At 40.7% G+C, this 25614-nt stretch overlaps 1 protein-coding gene across 3 annotated transcripts in view; it reads right to left on the reverse strand.

Moving 5' to 3' along the window:
- Positions 1 to 1514: 1514 nt before the first annotated feature.
- The window catches only part of syt1a (synaptotagmin Ia), a 237515-nt gene continuing 213415 nt past the window's right edge, over positions 1515 to 25614 (reverse strand). For all 3 annotated transcript variants that reach the window (XM_086146649.1, XM_086146648.1, XM_086146650.1), the window contains 2 exons: positions 14329 to 14462; positions 1515 to 6748 (listed from right to left, as the gene is read on the reverse strand). In XM_086146649.1, coding sequence (XP_086002775.1) covers positions 6542 to 6748; positions 14329 to 14462 — 341 coding nt within the window. In that variant the 3' untranslated portion in view covers positions 1515 to 6541. The remainder of the gene's footprint in view (positions 6749 to 14328; positions 14463 to 25614) is intronic.

Below are 25614 nucleotides of genomic sequence, written 5' to 3' on the forward strand. Positions count from 1 at the left end.
AAATACAAATATACCCATGAGTAGAGCAGCTATACGTCAGAAAAAAACGTTGGAAAGATCTACCTGACATTCAAGTTATTCGTAGAACAGATATGAGTGGGAACGAAACAAAACAAACAAAAAAAAACTTATGTATGTTTTGGTATTGGATTTTCTAAACAGAAATACGAATGTGTGTCATGTTTTTCATGTTTTTCAAAGCGAAGTCTTCCTCGCAATGTTGAAAATCACGACTTACTTGAAAACGTTGAAAAACAGTGTACAGATCAAGTGTGACTTTGTTATTAGGAATATTTATTTGTCGTTTGTACTTCCTATCTTATCTCGTTTGTTCTTCTGTGCGTTACTTCTTATCTGCGCGAAGCGCCTGTGGGTCTGTTTTGCTCGGCTCCTCAGCTATATCGGCCGGTTAATAAAGTTAAAATGTCGCCCCGAATAATATAACACATAATACTTCAGAGGCTGAATGAATTAAATAATTAATGAATAGCTGAATACATATATACACAGTGTTTTTCTCTTTGTACGAAACAATGATGAAAACTTTTTTTTTTCTATTTTTTTGGTCCGTGGAACATTAAGTCACTAACTGACATGGCCTTTATTCTTCCTTGTACTTAAATACAAGAGCAAACTGTGAAATGTGACAAAACAAAGTATAAAAGTTACCCCAGATGGTCCTTTTTACTTTTTTTTTCTACTCTTGGATATGCTATTCCCAGTGTTATTCTAGTACCAAATGATGATTATTTGAATAGTATTCGTAATCTCCCCCCACACGTACCGGAAGTCATTGAGAACATTGAACACGTCCATGAATACACTCCGAGTGGAACACCTCCGGCGTTCAGTCATTCTGTGAGGGCCGCGACAAGCTGGAACAGGATATCCATACTTACATAATGCTATATCAGACTTACAGTGAAGTTTAGGGGTTACAGGGTTAAAGCACATAGGTGCTCATCAAAAAAATAGTAGGCTACTTTTTTAAGTAGATTAGTATTTTATTTTTGTGCTGCACTGGTTCTGTTGTGAACTAGCTAATATCCTCTAGATGGCAGTCTTTACCTTGTAATGCTTTGGAGAAGTGAAAGACCAATCAGAGATAAGTTAGTCGTAAAATATAATTAGTTATTTTTCATTCATTATATATTTAGCTTTTAATACGTAAGCTATTGTCATCGAGGTACACTAATTCCTACCCATAGTTGTTGAAATAAACGTTGTTTTTGTGAGTAATGCTCTTTATACAGTGGTGAATGTATTACAAAGAGACAATTAAAGTTATTTGAAAAAGGTAAAGTTTGAGGAATCTAAATATTCATAATAAAATAAGATATGTTTAAATAAAACTAAAGGAGCATCTCTGAAATAAATGGGCTGGTTTTCAAGGGACCAAGAAATACATTTTACTCTTTTTGACCATTTTTTAACAGCTGGGGTATTGTCTGTCTTTACCCACTGTCCCACAAAAATCAACCAAAATAAAAAACACCAGGACATAATAAGCTTCTGTATCAACAGGAAATAAAACGTTTAATTGATCATTTGTGTATATGAAGTTATATAACAACAGTCAGAGAAAACGCCACAGTGAATCACTACACAAAGTGTAACAAAACTGGAAAAACACCCCGTCAAAAATGAAGGTATACACAGCAAATAGAATCGGCGGCGGCTCGCCTGCAAGTATGGCAGGAAAAAACACCCCAAACAGTTGTACAAGATTACAGAGAAAACCTCCACACACAAAATACTCAAGCGGGCAGTTGATATACACAAAGGCAACTAGGATCTTCCTACAGCATCAGATTCTAATACTTTACACAGCTTTATTTTTTGTTTGTTTTTCTTTTTGTTTTTTTGGAAAGGTAGGTGTGGCTTTTTTTTCGGCTTCGCTGGAGAGAAATTGTTTTTGTGGAGGGGGGTTTCCTTGTCACAGACCTCGAGAAAAAAGACATTGATTAACGTTTGGCCATTCTTGTGCGTACTTTGGCAGGAGGTGGCGGTGAGAGCAGTGCAGGAAATGGCTTTTTCGCTTTGTCGGTGGCCGACAGGATTGACGGTGAGATGGGGTTTCTGCACTGCCGCCCATTTCGGGATTCCCTGATACGGTTTTGCATGTGTTTTGTAGCTTAAAATTTCCTCTCTGCCATCTATTTTAAATGATACAGGCCCTTTTAGTTTTATTTAAACAGGTCTCCCACCCTGCACTTTAATCCCATCTGAATCTAAAGCAAAACTGGAATGCATGAAAAACACATAAAATCAAAATAGGACTCCCAGCTGAGGAGGCATCAGAATGCTGCGCAGCATCGATGTAGATCCCATGATTTTGAAGTGTTGTCAAACAGGGAAATAAATTCATATTCAGTAGCTGAAAAAGAATATAATTTTTTTTTCTTTATCTTTGCACCAAAAAATAAAGAAGCAAAATATAGCTAATCTCACTTTTAAAGTAACCTACATCAAAGCACGGTCTGTATGGTACATTCAAAGTTTTAATCTCAAATATGAAAGGGATTTTAAACCAGCAGAGTGAATAAAATAAAACTCCATTATGAGAGTGATACAATGACAGAACATGGATGATTATAATATATTTGCGCTTGAGTAATCATTTTCATATCACTGTATATTTCTCCTAGATTTCTAGATATACATTTTGAACACAATTATATAAATATATAAATAGCATTTTAGAGGGGGATATTGAAAGAGGCTCGCCAACATTTTGGGAGATGCTTGTTTGTCCGCGGTGTGACAATAAGGCGCTAATAAGCTTAGTGTAACCAATGGTAGCATGTGGTAACTGTTAGCGATGCGTCACTAATAATCATATACAACAACTCAAAAACACTCTTATACACTGTGACTCGAAAATTCAGGATGCTTTTGAATAAAAGTTACACTAAACACCTCGATAAACTACTTTCCTTGTAAAAATGATTGGGACTGAAATCAGTGGAAGAAAACATCTGGACAGGTCATCAACTCATATAAATACATATAAAATACAGTGATGTGACAACATTTAGATATTACAAAGTGTGACTTTATGGTTCATCATCAAAATGTTTGAAATATGTTTGCGTCTGAATCAGCAGAACGAGTCTCTGCCTGTGCATAAGAGTGTTTCTTTTAAGTTGCTGGAACTGATTGGTTGGCAAAGTATGACAAGCGGCAACTCAAACAAACGAAAAAAAAACAGGCAAAAAGTTGGCGCCCCCCCCTTAAAAGAAGTCTATGGTTTGGTTTTGAAGGAATACTCCCTGAAACGTCTGATGCTGGAACTGTGTGCAAGGAGGTAAGTAAAAAAGGAGAAAAAAAGAAGAAAAAAAAAACAAAAGGGGAAGGAACAGAGGTCAAGGGGAGTCAAGTGAAACATTCCCAACCGAATCAACAGCTATGTTGACCACAGACATCCTCTAAAGACTTAGAATCTGTTTCCATATTAGCGCCCCCTGGGGGGAACATACGAGTATTGCACAGTGCTCAACAAAATGCTGTGTGAAGCCGCTTGCTCAGCTCAGATTGAAGCAGCCGGGCACATCTACTCTTGCACTCTCTCTCTCTCTCTCTCTCTCTCTCTCTCTATCTATCTCTCTATCTGCGTATAGAAGGGGAAAATGGCATTGAACGCTACAACATCACTACTGAACAAACTGGATTGGCTACCTACTGATAAAGTCTATATCTCTAAGCACACACGGCAGTCACAGTGATATACGAAGCAGTCTTCAAGAGACGCCTATGGAATGACAAGTAGCTTTTTTCCCATAATAGTGCTACCAACTACACAGTTACATTGAAAACATTAAGAAAGTCCTCCTGATGCTAGTGTTGAGTATATGCAAGAGGTTCCTCCAAGGTAAAAAGAGACTTCATGGTTGTCATGGATTCGAGCTTATTCGAGATTGGACCCGTAGTAAAGGACATGATGGAGTAATAGCCTACGCCACAGGGTTTCAGAGTGGGAGCTGGGACTTTCACGACGGCAGTGGTGGAAATATATTGGATTCATTTTGGTTTCAGAACTTTTATATGACACTTTCCCCTAATTTACCAGTACATTTTTGAAACATCGAGTTTTACAAAGTGCTTTTCTTGCTTTGGTTATTTTTTGGAGGGGGTTATCTTTGTTCAGAGCTTTGGAATTCAACACAAGCACTTCAAGATGGACCTTTTCATCATATGACATCTGAAGCTTGTAAAGCAGCAACCTTGGATTAACTGTGATGCTGTCCAGGATTAAATGAGGAAAGTAAACTAATTCTTATTCTAATTCTAAATACTACTTGTTGATTCCTCCAACTCATTTTCATGTTTTTTGATATTTGTGGTTTCTTGTTTGGATGTGGTCATAGACAAATTTGTACATCCCAGACAATGAAGTTCCTGCACTCTAATTCTTTGTTGCGATCAATGGCCTGTAGTCCACTAAAGGAAGTTGAACATCAGCTATAAAGTTTTTTATTCTTTTTCTAAAAAAACTGGCTCAAGGGAACATCGTTGTCGTCAACTTGCGTTTGGGAAGAGATCTGGAAGAGATTTCAGGAAAGATTTTTGTGGTCAGTGCCTTGCTGGGCGTTGAATCGAGAATTTTCTCGTGGAAACTCCCCGGTCCCGGGCCGTGACACTCTCGTGGCCTACCCAGACAATTAACTATTTACGATTATTTTTGCATCCTTGCGGTGTCGCCATGCGCCAATGATTACAAAAAACAGAAAACCTGATGTTGGCCTGATTTGTCATCATCACTTTCTCGCCATAAAACAAAGCGGGCAAGAAAGAAATAAAGAAAACAGGCGGACAGTCACTTACTACTGGTTGTAAAAGTTTCAGTAACCTAGTTCGAAGACATCCAGTGCAAAGCAGCAGCCACATAAAGGTTAAAACTGGCAGTAAAACATGGCTAGCTCTGTTGACACTGTGAAGGCAACGCAAAGCAATGACTGTGATTTCAGGGCACCATTGCAGCCAAAGATATTGTTCCCGATAAACCAAAGCTACAACCACTGGCAAGTGGGAGTGTGCATTGGGGGGCCGTCTCCCCCCCGCGAAATGGCAGTGTTCAGAAAACTGGCTTTACCTCTGTCAAAATACATTGACCACGAGTTTTAGTCGTCACCCCTTGACTGATATCGATAGTATTTTTCATCTTTCTCCTCTGATTGAAGGCAACGGGATCGAGTTGGAAGAGAGGACAACTCCTGGTGTCGGTAGATCTTCCCCCGCTCTCCCTTCCCACCTGTTCCACTCTTTTTTTAGTAAACCGAACAACATAAAAAAAATAATCATGCAATTTACTAAAAAATAGCCTGGAATCATTGAAAAATAGTCCTCTTAAAATTAGAGTAATGATAATTTTTTTTGTCTTTAAAAAATATTTTTTTTGGTTGGCCCCCTCCCTGCTTTTCAAACATCACACCCCATCCCGGCCAAAACGCCATCGGGCGTAACAAAATATGATCAAATGAGCTTAAGGGCACAACGGCGACAGCTTGGTGCTTTTTGTTGTTTTGTTTTTTTTTTTTGGTTTCATGTTTTTATTTTTTTAATGAGGAAATATTTCCTACTACATTTTGGGAGGGGTGGGAGGCAGAAAAAGTTGGGAAAGTGAAGAAGGACCTACTGGATTCAGAGGAAGAAACGGCAGAAATGGAGGGATGAAACTAGTCTGCGTTGTTCAGGGTAACAGTTTGCGTCAGGCCAAACACTGAGGTCCTCAGTTCCAGAAATACAAAAGCTTGTAAGAAATCATGTGCTTGAATAATTTCCAGCAGCATGAATTTCCCCACAGAACCATAGTAGCTAATGGCCTTGAATTTTTGAGTTCTTTTTGTGTTGCACTCATATGTTTCTGAACTTAAAGCCAGTTGTTGTCCTTTACATTGTTGATATATTTCCACTAGCGTTTTTCTCTGTTAGAATGACCTAATACATATATTTTAATTTTTTTTTCTGGAATGCAATAAGGTAGGTTTTTTTTTAAATATCCTCGGATACATAATATTGGCTTTCCTCTATATCTGCATTTACATAATTTAAAATAGAACATCTTATTAAAAACATCAAGATATACACAGATTAGGAAACGGGTAACAACATATAAACACATAAACTAGAAATAATTTTGTCTGCATACTGATATATACAACTGTGGTACAATAAATTCTTTCAGTCATGCGCTATCTATACAGATCATATTGCTTAAAAGAAGGAGGGGGGTTCGGGCTTTTGGTTGGCACGGGAGGAGGGGTGACCAAGGGGCGTCCTCAGGCAGAAAAACAAATAAATAATGAAAAATTAAAAGCCGGAAAAGTTGGACTGATAGAGGGGAAAGAAAGAAAAAGAGCTAAGGATGGAAATTTTGGGATGTTCAGGAGTGTTTGGGGAGACCTGGAGGGTTACAGCCAGTTGGGGTGGGTGGGGGTTGGGGTGGGGAGGGTGGGGGTTAACAGATGGACCCATATATCACTGAGGTATTTACACATACTGGCTAAAGAGTACTACAAGGCAGGAGCGGAAAGGAGCCTGCTTATTTCTTGGTGGAGAGCTGAGCATCCACCTCCTCCTCGGGCTTCAGGACGTGCCACTGGGCGATGGGTCTCCTTGGGTTGGCCAGCATGTCGGACCAGTGGCGCAGCTCCGTCCCTGAGCTGTTTAGGCCCACAAAGACTTTGCCGATGGCATCGTTCTTGCCGATCTTGTCATAGTCCAGAACAGTTATAACAACTTGCACTTTCTGTAAGAGAGAGGGAAAAATTGGGATGTCACAGAACGCAAAGAGAAGTATGAATGACTTTAATTAAACAGGCTGTGAGCTGACGTTTGACATTTTAACCAAATCATCGGGACAAAGCTGTGCTAATACCAAACACAGCTGCCATGTAACTGCTAATGCTAATGTTATTGTTATCAAAATATTCTTTGTGTCTGTCCCTCCCAACCCGTCTCTATCTCACTCTTGATTTCTACATCGCTCTCTCTACCAGAGACAGTTTGTTCATAAAGGTGATCTGGGTGATGCACCACCAAGGTATGGTAAAGGAGGGAATTTTTAAAATTCCATTCTACCGCTGTTACAGCAGTTTTGACTAACTCCCTCTTAATGTGCAGTGCTGCTCTGTGGAGAACCGCCCCTTTTTGGGGCAATTTTCAGTCAGGTTCTCTCATGTGAAATCCTTTTTTTTTTTCTTTCCCAAAAAACAGGCACTTCACAGCATTCCCCATGGGTTCCAGGAGGGCTTGCACATACATGGTTTTGCCATTAAGTAACCTACTCAGGCTTGCACATGCAGGATTCCATCATACAAGAAATGGACAAACAGGTTTCTTTATTCATATTCAGAGATATCTGAAGGTAAACTGACAATTCTTTGATTAATGAATGGTCAATGTAGGTAATTTCACTTGCGAACAATCTTAGATCTACCTTCCTTGTACCTTATGTATCTAGAAGATACATCTTTGTGTTTATGTCTCTACCTATTGATTACAAGTTGTATTGCTATGTAACTTTAACAATAAAGACTTAAATAATGACAGTTGTCAAGTCACTTGTTAATTTACTTAATTAACGCATCACCTTGCTCATCATTGCAAAAGTTGCCCCCCTGATAATTTTGTCAGGAGCCGCCAGTGCTCTCTACCTCAACAGGGTGAGGCAGAAGGCCGCCCCCAATCAGATATGTCAAAGGTTTCTGCCAGTTTTTCCTTACTGCTGCTGTGAGGTGTTTCCTCATGGAGCAATGTTGGGTTTGTGTAAATCTATGGACATTTTTAAGAGTATGGACCAGACCTGCTCTACATGCAACACAGCTAGCTAATGCATAATGGGACAACTGTATTTTGATTTGGCACCATATAAATAAAATCTGACAATCCTTGTGGCTTACAACCTCAGACCTGAACAAGACTGCCTCGCTCCTGTGGTGTGACTGTAAACAGAGAACTGTTATCATCCATACTAAAAGTCTAATTTGAGCTGGACGTCAATGGCTGACAGGGTACATAAATTAGAGCACAAATAGACATGATTATCTTTCAACTAATTTTCATTAAGGGGGAGGTGAAACAGAATGAGGGTCTAGAGGTCTATTTTGCTATGCTAAAAATTGACAAATTGATTTGTGGGTATAAAATATCCTGATGGAAAAATCAGCAAATCAGGCTGATATTAAAATCAAACCCTAAAAAACAACCCAACATCAACCTTGCATGTCTTCAGGATCAAAATCAAACACCTGATATTGGATGTCCTGTTGTTATGACCTACATACAACAAAATTTCAAGACCTGAACAACCTTGGTGTCCAACTGATAAAAGCTAGATAAAAACAAAGCGATCAAGTTTACATAAACTGACAGTAATCAATCAGTAATAGTAAGAATCTTGATGAGAAAGGGGTTTTCTCGCTTAGTGTTTGATAATTATTACAGTGTATTTATAGTAGTCTTATCATATATATAATACTTATAACTTTTATTTGCTTTCTTTGGAGATGGAGATAGAAAAAAAAGACTGATATTTTTGTTGCCAACTCTGTGGTGTTTCAGCTTAGGTTGCCAGAGGACATCCTGGCAGAACAGGTTGCTGGGGCAACAAGACTATCACACTGCAAACAAGTCACTGAAACACAGCTGTCCGCAGCAAACACACACCTCCTGCAACAGTGGAAGTCCAATATTTAGTGGGATTGTCTGGAGGCACAAAAAACCTTATTCTGAGATTTTACTGAAATGTTTCTGATCATTTTTATTCCATTATTACAATGGAAAAAAATGTTACTATAAAATATTCAAACATTACAGTAGACCATCAAGACTTATTTAAAGTTTTAGAGGCCTTTTTTTTCTCATTTTCCTCATTGTAAATGTTCATTATTCACTTTTCTAGAACTTTCAATGAGTTTATCCATTTATAATTCAATGAAAATATTCAGAAGATCTAATTTTTTTTCAATTTATCTATTATATATTTTTGTTTTTACTTTGACCTCTGCTTGTTTTTGTCTCTTCAAAATCCTCTCAGTTATCTATTTTAATATTTTCATTCAGAAATAAAAATAAGACAGAAAGAATCGTCGATTCATCAAATGCTCAAAATCATGCTCTAGGTTTGGAAGTAAATTAATATACATCTACCTCTCTCTATATCCTCCTCACCAACCACCTTCATATCCCCTCTCATTATGTCCATAAATCTTCTCTTTTGTTTCCTCTTGACCTCCTGCCTGGCAGCTCCAATTCCAGGATCCGTCTATCATTATATTCACTATCCCTCCTCTGTATGTGACAGAACCATCTCGCAGCCGAATAAAAATGTTAAAAAACATTTGGATTTGATTTTTTTAATTATGCTAATTCGCATATTCTAAAAAGATCAAATCCAAATAAATGGCAACAAATGGAAGACAAATGAATGTCCTCCAATTGAAAATGAACACTTTTTTTATTAAGATAGTTTTTTATAAGTTTGAAACAATTTTCCAGTTTGACACAATTACCCAATGCTAAAACGCTCTTGCTAAATTGTCTTTTCATCAAATGTTTAAGGTTGGAAAAGAAAGACTATATTTGCAAATTTATGCAAAGAAGAAACCACAGGGGAAATGAACAGATGAGAGCGGATCTGAGTGGGGATGTGGATACACTACACTCCTTAACAAACTTCCTTTCAGCCAATTAGAACGGACTAATTAAAACCCTGGGATTCCCAACCCACCCCCCCCCCCACCCCCTGGGTGACAAACTTAATGTTTTGAGTCAAAGGGAGCTTCTGTGACTTGCTGCCTCATCGAACAAGCCGCTGTCATTAACAGTTTTTGATGTTGATTTAAGGTTGAATTCTTCTTCTTCTTCTTCTTCTTCTTCTTCTTCTTCTTCTTCTCCTTCTTATTCTTCTTATGGTGCTGGTGTGCATCAGAGAAGTGGTGATTGAAAGCGTCTTTGTGGGTCATTTATCCATTATGTCTGTGTTTTTTTCTGTCTTTGTTCACAAATTTTTGATTACTTTGTTTGATTGTTTGGCCGGAGAGGTGTGCCCGCGCACCACATCCGCACAAGAAGCCGGAATCGGAGAGCGATTTGGTTAATGATGGCGATCTGATGGTGCCACAGGCTTTTGCCATGGCCGGGGGCGCTTCTCTCACTGTGCTGCCCGCAGATCAATTGGCGCCTGGTGCGGCTTTTTCCGTTGTTGCCGTGGGTCAAGTGTGCCCAGCCCATTTGCCCATCAATGTCGACAGCTGTTTTCATCTCTGAGCAAGCCGCTGTTGGAAGCTTTGTGGCAACAGTCGGGACTGGTGAGCTCCCCAGCTCTTTGGATCACGCACATAAGGACACCATTGCGGATACAGGTGAGACCGGAAGCCAGCTGGGTGAGGGCGAAGACATGTAATGTGAGTCGGAGTCAGATATGGTTTCAGTAAGTGGCAGCAATCAGGCACAGAAAGATCTTTACTCCTTAGAGGACATTGATGACTTCTTAGAGGATACCTCCTATAAGAAGGTTGACGTCTCTAACTACTTTAGTGACACTGATAAGCTTATTAAATCGGTCCATCAACAAACTGCAAGACCTGCACCCTTTGGATGAAAGGAAAAGGTACTGCCTGCAGAAACAGGTCACACTTCTGAGGAAGACAAAAGGCAAAACTGCAAGGAAGAGAAAGTAGAAGTCCATGTATCCTGCTTGCTCTTTCAATCACCCTGTTGAATTTCGTGTCCAGTTTCTCATCCTGGTGTCTCTCTTCCCCCTTTTCATACTATTTCTTAAGATCGGCTCTCTGCACATCAATGGTGGGAGAGACAGAAACAAGAGAGCACTGATATCTGATGTTTGTTTCCAAAAAAAAGTGGATATGCTCCTCTTGCAGAAGACGGACACAGTTCAGAAGGATGAGGTGGACTGGGGTCTTTGGTGGGATGGACCCTGTTACTTCAGCAATGGAGCCACCAAGAGTGGAGATCTAACTATCCTCTTCAAGGCCTCAGGCAATGCAGTTCTTCTGTCTTCTGCTGAGTAAAGGGCCGATAGTTGATTGTGAAGGTAGCAGAGTCTGTCTTTTGCTTGGTTAACATACAGTTTATGCTCCGACCAGCTGAGTGGAGGGAGTGACCTTGTTCCACACTCTCTTGGATGAACTTTCCACTCACCAGCAGGACATTATTATAGTGGGTGGGGACTTTAATTAAACTCTTGATACTTTCCACATAATAAGTCTTCTCAGGCCCTCTGATCCACCATATCCTCTTATGATCTGCTATATACTTATATGATACAAAGACCACAAGCCAGACAGTACACGTGGGTCAGGGCCTGCGGCGGTAGGGTGTTGCTGGCCAGACTTCACAGGTTTGACATTTCTAAGACCCTCCTACCCTGATTAGCCAAATGCCATGTTACCCCAGTTCGCTTTTCCAGTCATCATTTAGTTGCATTTGAGCTTGTCACGACTCCTGGCCAACGTGTCAGGTTGTATTTGCATTTTAACAATAAACTCCTACATGACAGGGGCTTCTGCTAACAGTTCACTGTTTTCTGGCTGTAATGGAAGAAGCAAAAATACATTATCAGTACTGGAGTTTATGGTGGGAAGTCGGCAAGGCCCAGATTCAGGTGTTCTGTAAGCAGTACATGTTTCACTCCTTGGCCAAGACAAAGGAGGTGATCAGGAATCTTGAATCTGAAATTCAGAATATTGAGGAGGGGCTAGGTGGAGGCATAGCCACTTATGCTGAGGCCTTGCTGCAGGGGAGGAGGTTCCAGTTTCTCCACCTTAAGGATTCGGATGCCTCAAGCTCAATCGTTTTCAACCTGGAAAGATCTAATGCACAGAAACAAATTATGCTCTACTTGAGGCTACCTGGAGGCAGATTGACTACTGACCCAGCAAAAATAAGGGCTCATCCACTCTGCTTCTACACAGACCTCTTTGAAAGAGTGGATTGCGACTGTGGAAGTTGCGAGGATCTCCTGAAGGACCTTCCCCAACTCAACATGGAGAAGAGGGAGACCAGGATCTGGACCAGGACCTGACCATTGAGGGGCTCACCACAGCCGTAAACCAAATGCCCCTGGGCTGGACTCCAGGACTTGATGGTCCCCCCGTGGACATATTGAACACTTTTGGAGGAGTATTTGCCATGACCTTCATACAGTGCTGGTGAAGTGCAGTTGGACTGGCTCCCTGCCGAGCATGTAGTGTAAGGTGGTCCTGGCTATGCTTCCCACAACAGGAGACCTGGCCTTGCTGGAGAACTGGAGGCCTGTGTCCCTCCTGTGTGCAGATTACAAAATCCTGTCCAGGGCACTTTCTAATAGACTGAAAGGTTGTCTAGGTAACATTGTACATGCTGATCAGACCTATTGTGTCATGGACAGGTCCATGATGGACTCTCATGACTCAGGACTGGCTTCATGGCCTCAAGGGCACTCCATTTGCCCTTTGCTTAGCTTATGCTGATGATATGCATGACTTTGTTTCCGGGCATGATGATGTACAACACCTTGTGGATGCTCTCTTCCTATATGAGAAGGCAATCTCAGCAAGAGTGAACTAGGAAAAGAGCAAAGTTCCACTGCTGGGCCAATGGAGTGGCGACATTTTGCCCACCTTACTCAGGGGGCCTCACCTGGGAGAGGGAAGGTGTTAAGGTCCTAGGGGTGTACCTAGGGACTGATACCTTTAATGGAAAGAAGTGGGAAGGAGTGAAAGAAAAGGTTAGGGCATGGCTGTCAAAGTGGAGGTGGCTACTAACACAGCTGTCATATAGGAGAAGGGTGCTAGTTGTTAATAACCTGATGGCCTCGATGGCTGGTCACATCGAAACCACTCTTGTGAAAGGGTGGGTAGTTGGGGCTGGACAGATGCGGCCAGAGGTTCTCAGCCTGATCGGTTTCACGCAGTTTTATGGTTCAGTCCTCCAAGCTTGGCAGGTTCTAGCATTTCAGCGGGTGGTGGATGAACCCCTGGTCTGGTGGCTGATGGAAGAGCCTCTGCTCTTTAAGGATTTCCTCAGGTCCCAGTCCCTGCGTTCCACAGGCCTGGTTCCCAGCCTCAGTAGGGAGGGTCTCATGAAACTGTTGCAGCTAACTCCCAAGTCCCGGATTACACTGAGGGATTCTGGACGTGCCACCTCTGCCATGCTCATCACCAGGGTCACCAAGAAAATCTGTGATGCTCTCCCTCCCCGCCTGAAGTGTTTTTTGTCAGATCACTCCCACCACGAGCTGTGGAATATGTACATCAACTACAGTTTCCCCTTGCTGGCCATCCTGCCACAGGTTGGGGAGTGGGAGGACAAGGACGGCCCCCTATTGGCATTCGGAACCTCAAGCTTGAAAACTTTTCACACTACAAGAAAGACCTTTACGCAACTTGTGTCAAGGTTCTTAACCTACAACCCCTATCACAGGTTTTAGGATTCAAAGCGGCAAGATTTCTTTGGACTGGACACCTCTCTGAGGAGGAGTTGGCGTACAAGTCACCACTGGAAAACCGGGCAGGTGACCTCTTGAGCCGGGGTTGACCGGAGACTGTTTTGTTCATGCCCTGAAACATTGCTTTATTTATTAATTGAATGCCCAAGGCTGATGCCACTCTTTTGTTTACCTTCCACTTTATTTTCGGTCCAAGATATTCAAAGACCAACAAGAGGGTGTCAGTTATGCTGAAATTTTTATCGGGCTCTGCCAAATTAGCCATTTGGCTGACCCGGAAGAAGAAGGCCCACAATCAGGGGAACGAGAGTCCAGTGACAGGGCTTGAAAGCACTGATTTTGATTTCTTCTCTTTCACTGGCAACTTTATTTCTACTTGGGCGATAGGAGGCTTTTTGTGTTCCGCAAACAACCATGGTGAGTTGATGTCATTCTGAGTTGATCACCTGCCACTGAGCTATACTGAGTTTCTTTCATTGTTCTCGTATGTATACCTGTTAGATCCCAGCGTTTGCATAAAGGGAATTTTTTAAACTAAAAGTCTCCCTCTTCTTCTACTTCTTCTCCTTCTTCTTATTGTTATTTTTAATATTAATATTAGTAGTAGTAGAACTAATATTATTACCATGATTTTTATTGTTGTTGTTATTCTTGTGATTATCATCATGGTTTTTTTGAACCCGGCGAATAATGATAATCATAATAATTCCTACCACTGGGTTATATGTGGATCATTTCTGTATACTTTTAAAGATTGATATCAGTTGACCCCATGCTCATTACCTCCCGCACGCACTCCTGTCTTTGGCTGCAAGTGGATGCAGGTCATCAAAAGCTCCTAGAATTGTCAGACTTTTGCTGGAAGGATGGAAGGTTACCTGGATTTGTTCAAATGGGACTTCAAAGCTAAAGGACTCGTTGTAATATGGGTTGAGAGTGTTCTTCTTGATCGTCGTCTTCTTCTTCTTCAGCCTCTTGCCGTTCTGCATCAGGTGGATCTTCACATATGGATCTGGAGCAGACAAGACAGATTTGAGATGTTTCCACCTGCTTTTACACTGTGGGGCAGAGGTGTCAAGAACACTTCTGTACAGTTTTTACAAGAAAAAAACATTTTTTTATATTATTACTAGGAAAAGGACTAGAGTCGAGGGATTTTGTTCAGCGCTTTGTTTAATTGCCTTCCTTTATAGCAGTCTTTACATTCATTTTATTTATTCATTGTCTATATTGCTTATTCTGCATTACTCATGGTCACTCATGGTCCCTATCCCAGCTGTCATTAGGCGAGAGGCAGGCTTCACCCTGGACTGGTTGCTAGTCGTTTAAAGGGCCACATATAGAGACAAACAGCGATTCACACATCTGGGCTATTAAATACCCCGATCAAGCTACTTCAATTTTTTGGGGGACTGTGGGAGGAAAGTGGAGAAAACCCACGCAGACAATGGGATGACTTACAAACACCACACAGAAAGCCCCTCTTTTGGAATCGAACCTAGAGATCTCTTGTTGTGAGGTGTAGGCGCTAACCACCATGCCACTGTGCCACCACTTTCGTTTTATTTAATCATTTCTGAAAATAGATTTATATGATTATTCATTTATTCATTATCTATTCAGTTTAACCTGGGCTTCACACTGGATCAGCCACCTGTCAATCACAGAGCCACTGTGCAGCCCAGTGGCTGTTGGGATACGCTCCAGTTCCCCCGCAACCATGAGTGCACAATAAGCGGCATTAATAATGAATATAATTAATATTTAAAGACCACGCAATAGGCGTTAAACCAAATTACTTGATGTGTGATTTCATACACTACACATGTGGGAAAATGTTACTTCTATCTCTATATCAGTCCACCAGGGGGGGCCCGTAGGTTAACACCCCTCAGTTAACCTTCCACCTGGAGCAACCCCCCCTCGCCAACCCCCTGCCCCCACCATCCACTCAGGCAATCAGAATCCTGCAACAACACAACCCATCCACAAATCCGGCTGAGGCACCAAACTCATTAAAACAGAGGCTCAAAGTCTGTGTTTTTTGGAAAAAGGAAATAGTCGCTTGGCCTCAAACCAAGACGATAAAACCAGACCAAGAGAACAAGAGATGAAGTAGTGAGCAGGCAAAAAAACAAAATACAGATTATTAAAAAGACAAGTTGTGTGGCTGAGGGAATTTGCACCATACTCCTGTTCTCTGCCATATTTCTGCAGTTGTCTGTTGTTCTCTTGGCCGGTGGAAGACGCCTGGATTGATGACATTCATTTTTTAAATTAAAATAAAGACATTTCCTGCTATCAAACACTGCTTTTGATTACAGCTTCCAGTTTTTTGATTGCAGGCACATTATCTTTGATTGGCTCATAAATATATAGAAACAGAAGAAGGCACTGCAAACACTGGGGGTGATTTAGATTTTTTTTTCAGAGGGGAAATTCCTCCAAATGTATTTATCATTTTGAGCCCAGAAAAATTATGACATTGGTCTCCTGGACCATCTCTGAGCAAGATGTCGCCTTTAATTATGTGTTCCTGCACGTTCAACTTGTAGCATCTGTGTTTGTGTTGTTGTTAGTATAGAATCATTATATAATCTTTTGTGTTTCCACAAGGAAAAAAAAAGTTTTTTTTATCTGAATGCCGTTGATGTTGTTTAGGGACAGAAAATATCCCACAAGCTCAGACCTTTTAATCTTTTATCCCATTTGGAGGGGACAAGGGCCCTGATTACAGGCTGCTATTTTTCTCAGGTCATCTGATGTGAATACAGCGAGATAAGGAACACAAACGCTGCAAGTGATGGGAAAATAAATAAAAGACGGGGGTGTAAGTGAGGAGCTAACAGGCCCCTAATGGAGCAGGAGTCCATAATTGCTCTCCTGCTGTGAGGTTCCGCAGCGCTGTCATGGAGGAGCTAAGAGAGGATGGTGTCACTGCATCCGTCAGGAAGCAAATGCTTCTACTCGTCTTACTTTTATCGCTCCTACCAGCATCATACTCCGAGCAACGCGAGGATTTAAAGCCAGAAGGATTCGTTTTACACCCCTGCTGTTCTCCGACACGCTCTGGAATTAAATCCCCAGATTTCATGGCTTCACCTAAAACAGGTTTATTAATCATCCAATGAAGTCTGCGGTGCGTGGGATAAAAAGAATAAAAATAATTTCACCATGTAAACAACAAACTGGTAATGTGTTACCTCTCACAGATACTGCTGTATATAGTAATGACATGTAGTGCTACACTGTTGACGACATTGTTCGCGTAGGAAAATGCAGCCACGCGTCTGCTTAGCAGGATGTTAGAACTATTGGTTCCCTCACATGTTTGTATTTTTCCATGTATTTGGATTTTTTTTTACTTATTAGAGTTTAGCAGGATGTTCATTGGAAAACGAAGCATAGTATTTGCATTGGAAAAAATGTGAACAGATGTAGCTTTGTTGCATCAAATGTGGCTCTGAAACCAACCAGGCCCTTAAGTCCCAGTGTCCTTGGATGCGGATCTCTGAATTTGCAAAATTATATCTTGTTTCAACAGCCAAAAAAGCATTTATGGCACATTTCTAACATTTATAAGTATAAAAAAGCCGTGTTTCAACAATGAAGCTTGATGAGCATTTTATCGGGATCTGGTCAAAGCTTTCATTAGCTTTTGCTGTCGCTAGCAGGTGCAAAACAGCCTCTCTATTGAAAGAGAACAAGTCCTCGTTGAGTAGAATAATGACATAGGGGCTCAAAACCTCAAAAAGTAACGCCCCTATGTTGGCACTTGGAGTTTATGTTTTGTTTAAATGGAATGATTGGATTTCAAATCTTTTATTTCACAAAATGACTTTGCCCTTTAAGTGGTTAAATAATTTGAATTTGAATAAAGTGAATTTTATTTGTATCTTAACACCAGATATTTGCCCTTGATTTGTTTTCGTGTAATGTATGACATCAGTTTCATTTATGTTTTTTAGATTATTGTCCCTGTATTTGGTGAAGTAACTTTATGAAGTAACAAACAAACTGAACAGCAAAAATTACATATCTACATCATGGGACATTATTATCTAAAAAGCTCTATTGATCGTCACTCTGTCAATAATTTGCAGAAGAACTTGGTTGTTAGTGTCTTGTTAATTGCTAAATTCAGAAATTGCCGCTCGACTCTTCAGCCTGTTTGACAGCCTGAGTGGCAGTGGGGTGGGGTGGGGTGGTAGAATCATGATGAACAATTATTTAGGGATTTTTTTGTTACACCTTCTCACCACCCACCCAACCCCGGAGCCCAAAAAGAAAAGACAAAAAAACCCCGCCAAATAGAAGGTGAAAAAAAACAAAACGTAACTGTTTTGGACTGAACTAAGTTTCAATCCTTATGGATTTAGATTTATTTCAGTATTAGCAAACAAAACTTTTCACAAAGCACTTTGCAAGAATTACTTTGCAAGAAGTAAAGAACACTGTCTGAGCAAACAAAAATGAAGTCGAAATACACTAATTGCAGACAAAAAATTATTCTTAATCATTCAAGATTAAATTGTTTGATATGTTTGAAAATACACTTTGCCATTATTGGACTGTTGCTTATTACTTTTGGAATGAGGTTCTTTTGCAGGATAATCAAAGGTACCTCATGTTAGTCAGATTATCATTGAGTTGTTTGCACTTTAATTGATGGGTTGCTCCTAAACCTAATAGCCAATCAGCATACAGCCTCCTAACACCCAAGCAATGGTTGATATTCCATACAAAAATCAAGGCAGCACAATCCATGCGCAAACGCAATGAAAATTTCTGACCATTCCAAACAAAAAGTATAGTTCAAACAAATAATATACAATAACATTGAATGATTAAATCCGATGAAAAGATGTTTAAGTGCGAAAAATGTAATTTGATAATTTTGAGAAAAAATGAATTCAAATGTTGTTCAAATGACTGTGACTTTACATTTTCATCCATCTGCTTTGATTGAGAATATTACTTTCTCTCCTCTCAGCCATCTGTTCCAGAGAACCTTTTTTCCTTGCTTGATTAGATGCTGATGGCAGATAGGAAACCTGTTTTTATAGTCAATAGGAGCGCAGAGGGTCCAGGAGAGGCATCATGATGGAATGATTAAATCCTATTTTCCTGTTGTCAGTTTTAGCAATAACTTCCTTCGCAATTTGAATTTATTATTGTCCTTTCAAATCACTAGCTCTTTGAATTCAAACAGACCCCACGATGAAATAGCATCTGTCATTTCCAGCTGGTGTTTGACAATTTTATCTTTATGTATTTTTTTTTAACAATTTAAGGGAAAAAAGTGAGCAGAACCAAAACAAGAAAAAGACAATGAGGAAATTTGTGACATAAAAACATCAGTCAGCTGCTTTTCAGCTGCACTAAAACACCAGGTTTACACCAAGTTTACTTTGAATGTTATAAACACAAGCATGTTTGTGCCTGTTGTTAATAAAAAAAGCAAACCACTTTAAACTGTCAGCAGTTAGCTTGAGGTTCAATAGAATGGTTCCCTTAGCATGCTAAACTTGGAGGGACAACAAGATCGTCAGCATTTGTGATTTTTGTAAAGACAATTTTAGCACTTTGCTAGTAATTATTTTGCATAGATCATTTTTCAGTTCTGCAGCTTAGAAAGTGAAACCAGGAAACAAAGAAAACGAGCATGAAGGCAAGTGATGATATCTGTTTAGCAACATACTGTAGCTAATTGACTATCAGGTCAGCTATTGACTATTTAGCCCGGTGGCCTACTTTACTCAGTCACTATAAAGCAGTGGCTGTGGCTTCATCGAAATGCCTTTCTTGAAAACATTCCTGTTACTCTAAGTCAAAACCTACACGAATATTGATGCAGGATATTCAGCTTGCAAGTATCATCCAACTCAACTGGTTAGTCATTGTATAATTTTACCCGAAAAAATATATCAGCTGTGGCACTTCTGCTTCTCAATGCATGGTTAAATAAGACACACCTTGTTTTGAAAGAGTTTGGCCCAGAGATGAGAAGGAGAGGCCAAACCTCTGGTGGTTAAATGCAACGCTGGTCGTGCCCCATTACAGTTGCCATGCAGCAGGCGCAGGGTGTGTATTAGAGCGGCTAAACCAGGGGCAGGCAAACTGCAGCCCGCGGGCCACATCCAGCCCGCCAAAGATTGGTAAAGAATTCATATTTGATGTGAATGATTGAATGACTGAATCAATGAATATGGGAGCTCAAACAGGAGATTATTTCATTTTTGGAGCTACTTGAGAACACTTGAGAATTTTCCTGAGCTGAATGACACAGATTGGCTTTGTGATTTAGCCTGGTGATTTTCAACCAGTGTCAACACTAGTGCGCTGTGAGAGATCGTTGATTGCCACGTCTGTGACAGAGGTCAATGTTAGAGTTAGTGCTGTGCGACACACGACAGTGGCAGTTTGGGATCACAGCAAGACGAGTGACTGACAGTGATGGAGATGGACAAAAGACAAAGAAAAGATGGTGAGCTTGAGGCAAGACAGCAAAAGCTATCTTTCATTTGGATTCAATTTCATTGGGGATGCAACGGCAACGACTCTGCTTGGTGTGTGATGAGAAGCTATCCAAGTATCTAGCCACGGTGCCAAGCAAGCTTAAAGGCCATCTCCAAACGAAACACCCCTCCGTTCAAAACAAGCCGATGGACTATTTTGCATGCTTATGTACAAACAATGACAAACATTTCTTTTTTGGAAAAGAAACACAAAGGTAAAAAAGAGAGCCCTCAAAGCTAGCTACCTTGTTGCTGAAATTATAGCTAAATCCAAAAAGTCCCACACTGTGGCAGAAAACATTGATACTGCCATCTTGTATGTGTGTGTCTTTCTACCATTACTGCCAGGATATCCATTTTGTGTTCATCAAAACAGCCCCAGGTTTCATACTAAGTGAGTATTAATACATTAAAAACTATATTATTAACAATATGTATTATATGTACTGTGTTAGAGTGTCATTTTGTGTCATTTTGGTTGGTGGTGTGCCCCAGGATTTTGTAAATGTAAAAAATGTGCTGCGGCTCAAAAAAGGGGAAAATCCCAGATTTAGCCTTTACTGTGAGCATACTGATACACATGAATGAGCTAGACATGAAGCTACAAGGGAAAAACTGGTTTGTTGATGAAATGCAAGCAAACGCCAAAGCCTGCAAAACCAAGGTGTTTTTTTTCAAAACAAATGTCAGATGAGTCTGATATGTACTGTTAACAAATGCGTTTTTTTTTATTTTTTTTATATGTATCGTATCTTATGGTAACCCGTCAAATTGTATAAGTCAGTGTGGCCCCTAAAACAAAATGTTTGCCCACCCCTGGGCTAGACAATGAGTAATAATGATATCTCTGTGCATAAAGGTGTAGGGCGCTCCATTGAAATACTGCTCTATGTAGTTGAATACAACTTCTCCATTGCTCAGTGTGCCTGAATGAGCACAATGCAGCTAAATGGGATTATGCAAGATAACACCTGTGGCGCTGCATTGTCGCCATCCAAATGCCTCTTATCTTTCCTGTCTGAATGAGAGTTTGGCATTATGGAATTTTGGGAGGCTCGCTGTACCTCATATCCGGCCAATTTTCAGCATCTCAACTCAGACGGATGCAATCTCTTCTATTTTATGGATGAATGAAAACGCAGCTTCCTCCCACATATGAGCACAGCTCGCCCTCGCCATGCCTGCGGTCACGCATCATCTATATCTCACCCTTGGTTTTATGAGCTAACACTATCGGCAGGATGTACATCTCCCCAAGGATATCCGGCCTGGTTTTTGCAGACACTGTGGGTTTCACGGCAAACGGGGCAGAGGCCTTGGGTTTGAACCTGACAGCCGGATATCTGTCAGCTGCGTTTCAGTTTTTAACACAACATGGAAACTAGAGTTGTGAGAAACAAAATGAATAGAATCCATCAATCCATTCATTCATTCATTCATCCAGCCATCTGTCCATCCATCCATTCATCCATCATCTGCCGATCATCTGGGGTCGTGTCGTCGGGGGCAGCAGCCAAAGAAGAGAGGCATGAACTTCCTTCCCCCTCCAGCTCTTCTAGGAGAATCCCTCGGTGCTCCCAGGCCAGATGAGAGACATATTCCCTCCAATGTACCCTGGGTCTGCCCTAGGGCCTCATACTCAGAAAACCTCACCAGGTAAGCATTCAGACCAGATACCCAAACCACCGTGTCCAGCTCCTCTTGCACTACCTCTACTCTGAGTCCCTTCTGGCAGGCCGAACTCCCCACCTTATCACATCATTATTGCATCTTAAATGTTTTAAACCAATGTTTTACTATTAGTAACAGTCCAAACTTGATGTATATAGCACTTTAATCACCTTTGTGGTGATTACCTGTACACTGGATCACAGTCACGCATTCATACAGCAGAACTTCCATGCAAGGCAGTTGGTTTTTGGAAGTCGCTTTGGATTAAGGCGTTTGCTAAGTGATTGAAATGTAATGTAAAAGGCATTAATCAAGCCAAAGGGAGCGACTTGGGGTTTGGTGTATTTTCTAAGGACAGTTCCTTAAACAGGACGGGAAGACATGTGCCAACAATCCAGTTTCGGGGAAGAACGCTCTACAAGTTGAGCTAAAGCTGTCACCATATGCGCCCCAATGTTTCAGTAATTTCTTGATTATATACTTTTTTGGCACATAATCTGACAATGTCTTATAGTGATGGATTTTAAAATAAGTGACAATTTTCTTGAATACCTGAAAGTAATTTGTAGTGCCTGCAAGGACCTCAAAAACAATAGAAAACACAAACAAACTAAAATGAATGGGTGTCTCCCAGCCTGAGGGATATTTTAACCCCCGTCCTTTTTTGAGAACTTTGTGCTGTTTTTGCACTTCGCAATTAGTTAATATCTAAATGATTTTCACTAAATGTAAGAAAAATTCTCAAATTCTTCAAAACATTTTTGTCTGAATTTTCACAACAATCAGTGTACAGAGGATGAATTCCTGTTTTTCAAAAATTTAGTAAGAAATAAAACAACAACAACAGAAAATCTAAAAAAAACTTGCGACAGTTAGACACGGGGCTCTGGGCCAAACATCGAATGAATTCCCAAGTTATTTCAGAGAGTTTGGCGCTGTGGGCTCTAGCAGGATGGTGTCGAAAGAGCACCACAACCAGTAGCATTAAATTCAAGCCCGCTGTCACCTAAGCATTTTCACATCAGCTTGGATTTGCTGAGATGGATGAGCTCAAGGCAGTGTGGAGTTAATCTTTCCCCGAACACACATTTGCAATACTTCCTAAGTAGTTCCTGCAGATTCTTCGAGTCTTATTTTTAGAAATCGACCTGATGGGGTTCCGTTCTTGTATAAATGTGATTGTGGTATTTTTAGATATTTTTCAATTTCGTCATAGTCCATGTGGTGGCAATTGGCCAAGATGTAATTTTAAAGGCGACACTGAACACACAGACCATGGAGGACCTGCAGTCGATTGGCCTTGCTGCTCGGTCTGTGGCCTCTTGTCACACAAAGCAAGAGAAGAGGAAACCGGTAATGTTTGTCTTCCCTACAGGCGGTATTAGCAGCAGCGGTCATGCTAACACGCAGCGCTATTGCAGGGTTTTAACACACTCAGGGACAGCATTCCCTGGCAAATCAATGGCTGGCAGTCTGTTGATATCAGTTTTGGTATATCCCCTCCACACATGGAATGTCACCGGAGCAGATACTAAAGAAATAGCGGGTACCAAGCTTCTCTCTTCTTTTTTTTATCTGTTAGCGTTACTATTATTATTTGTATGAGATTATTTATGCCTGTCCCTCCCGACCCTCATACGCCACTCACACTCTTGATTTCTATCTGTCTGCCATTTTCTCTTGCCCTCTGTCTATCTACCCTAATTGGGTAGATACATTGAATTGGGCTCTGTCCAGTTTGCTTGCATGCTGAAAGGCAGTTTTTCCTCATCACTGTCACAAAGTGCTTGCTCAATGTTGGGTTTATTTAAATAATTTCAAGAATGTTGTCCAGACCTAATCTGTATGTAAAATGTCATGCTACAACTGTGTTGGATTTGCTGCGGTACAAATAAAATCCGTGATGACTATCCCTGATGGAAGCACAAAAGTACCCCAGTCAAGCTGCGCTGGATCTGTAGAGGATTCTTTAGCTGTCCATCACAAATATGTGCAAGAAATTATGTAACAACAACAACAACAAAAAAAAGAAAACGATAATGACAATCGAAAAAAAAAAGGTCTGATGAGACAGCATTAATGTTGCGGAAAAAAAGATATGAGAGACATTAATGGATGACAGGGCTTCAGAATATGGTTATTCAAAAATGAAAGGATACTTAGATATTGTTTTAATTACTAAGGTAGCTTATTTTAAATAATCCTTGAATTGTTTAACTGCGTCTTAGGGAAGGTTGCTGGTCATCAGGTGTCCTCCCTCCCTCCGTTGCACAATTGCACGTCTTCATGATAAAGGCAGGAAGCGGCTGAGTGCTCCAACGGCGTCATTTCCTGTCAACAAGTCTTAGGAGTTTGACAATTTGAGCTGTGAGTCACTTTCTGCTGTGGCAGGATGGGGGTAAAGGGTGGCACTTCAGACACACTCAACCATGCTCAATGAGGGTCTGGGGATCTGCAGAGTAACTGCAGAGTAGTACATCAGCAATCATGGCCTTTTAAAACCTTATTTTTACTATTTCATTCTTGTTTTTTTTTCTTTGTTCTTTTTCAGGGGGCTTCAGAAAACTGTGAGAAGACATGGAAAAGTTGAAGAGGCTTTTAACTGAGACAGAACTGAATCAATATTTACAATTTGAGAAGCCCATCGATTGACGTCACAGTATTTGAGGTTAAAAAAAAAAAGAAAAAAAAAGGCTATGGCAAAATGAAAAACAAGTCATGTTTTCTGGAATAATTTCTCTGAGATTGGGTGGTACTTTTAGAGGTCATGTCTGCGTATTGTTTAGAATCTAAAATTTAGTAAAACATGACACAAAAGGATCAGCAAAATTACTGGTACTCAAAAGTTAGCAAGACTTTATGGGTGACGGGAAAGAGATCACTTAGATGTTTAACCTTAAGAAAATTCTTTAAATGATGAAAAAAATACAAAAACTATGCGAGGGATTACCCTAAATAAGAACGATAGTCTACCTTGAAACCAAATGTTACATCTTTCCAACTCGGTGACACTGCTGTGGAAATGTCTCCAGGAGCAGGAGTTGTTTTCTAATGAGGTAGGGATTATTTTAAGCCGACAGCTAAAGAACATGGTGCGTCACTGCGTTTTCTCTCCCTCAGCCGCAGCAAAAAACTCCACTTTGGCCACCTGATAAAAGTCTGGCCTCAGAGGAGACGGTGCGGCAGAAGACCACCTTCGTCGAGCAGCCAACGAAAAAAGCCAAAATTATTCATGATTACACACTAGTTAATGGTAATACCCACATCTTTGCGATAGTCATAATTAGCAATGGTAAACAGGATAACAATGAAGGAGACGACTGATCCAGGCCATCAATTACTTGTCCTCCTACTTAAGCTCTAGCTGAACAACCCCGTGGATCGAGCCTAATTATTGTTATTAGTGACCTACCCATTATTCCATCCATCTGCTACATATTTGGATCTGAGCGGCGTCCGCAAAGAAAAAAAAAAAAAAAATCAAGCTGCAAATTTAAGAGTATGTCGTGGCTGTGTGCAATTAGAAACTGCCGTTACACTATGCTAATTCAGCCTCGAAACCAGAACAGAAAAAAAAAAAAACATGCTTCACTTGACGTGCTGAACACGGTGTCAAACTGTTTGGCTCCCTCTGCTATTTTTCTTTGTTGGGGGAGAAAGAGCCCCCTCAACTTCCTGCTGACAAGTCCAGATGTGGATTATTCTGGAAAGCAGAAATAGGCTCAGGTGATAGGCTAATACCAGCAGCAGAAAGTGAGAGCCGGGGAGTTTTTTTCCTTCCAAATGGCTGCTTGGTTCAGAGTGACGGATGAAAGACAGTTTTGAATGTGCGATGCATTTCTGGACCGTGGGTGTTATCAAGGAGGTGCTGTGCTGTCAGGAGGGAGGGGAGGGATCAGGTGTGAGGAGGAAGGAGGGAAGGAATGCCGGCGGGATTTAAACTAAACCATCCAGAAAAGTCAGAGGCCGCAGCTT

Source organism: Fistularia commersonii, chromosome 5 (assembly GCF_037954325.1).
Source record: "Fistularia commersonii isolate RoL2024-O1a breed Wild chromosome 5, RoL_Fcom_v1.0, whole genome shotgun sequence".
Classification (NCBI taxonomy): domain Eukaryota; kingdom Metazoa; phylum Chordata; class Actinopteri; order Syngnathiformes; family Fistulariidae; genus Fistularia; species Fistularia commersonii.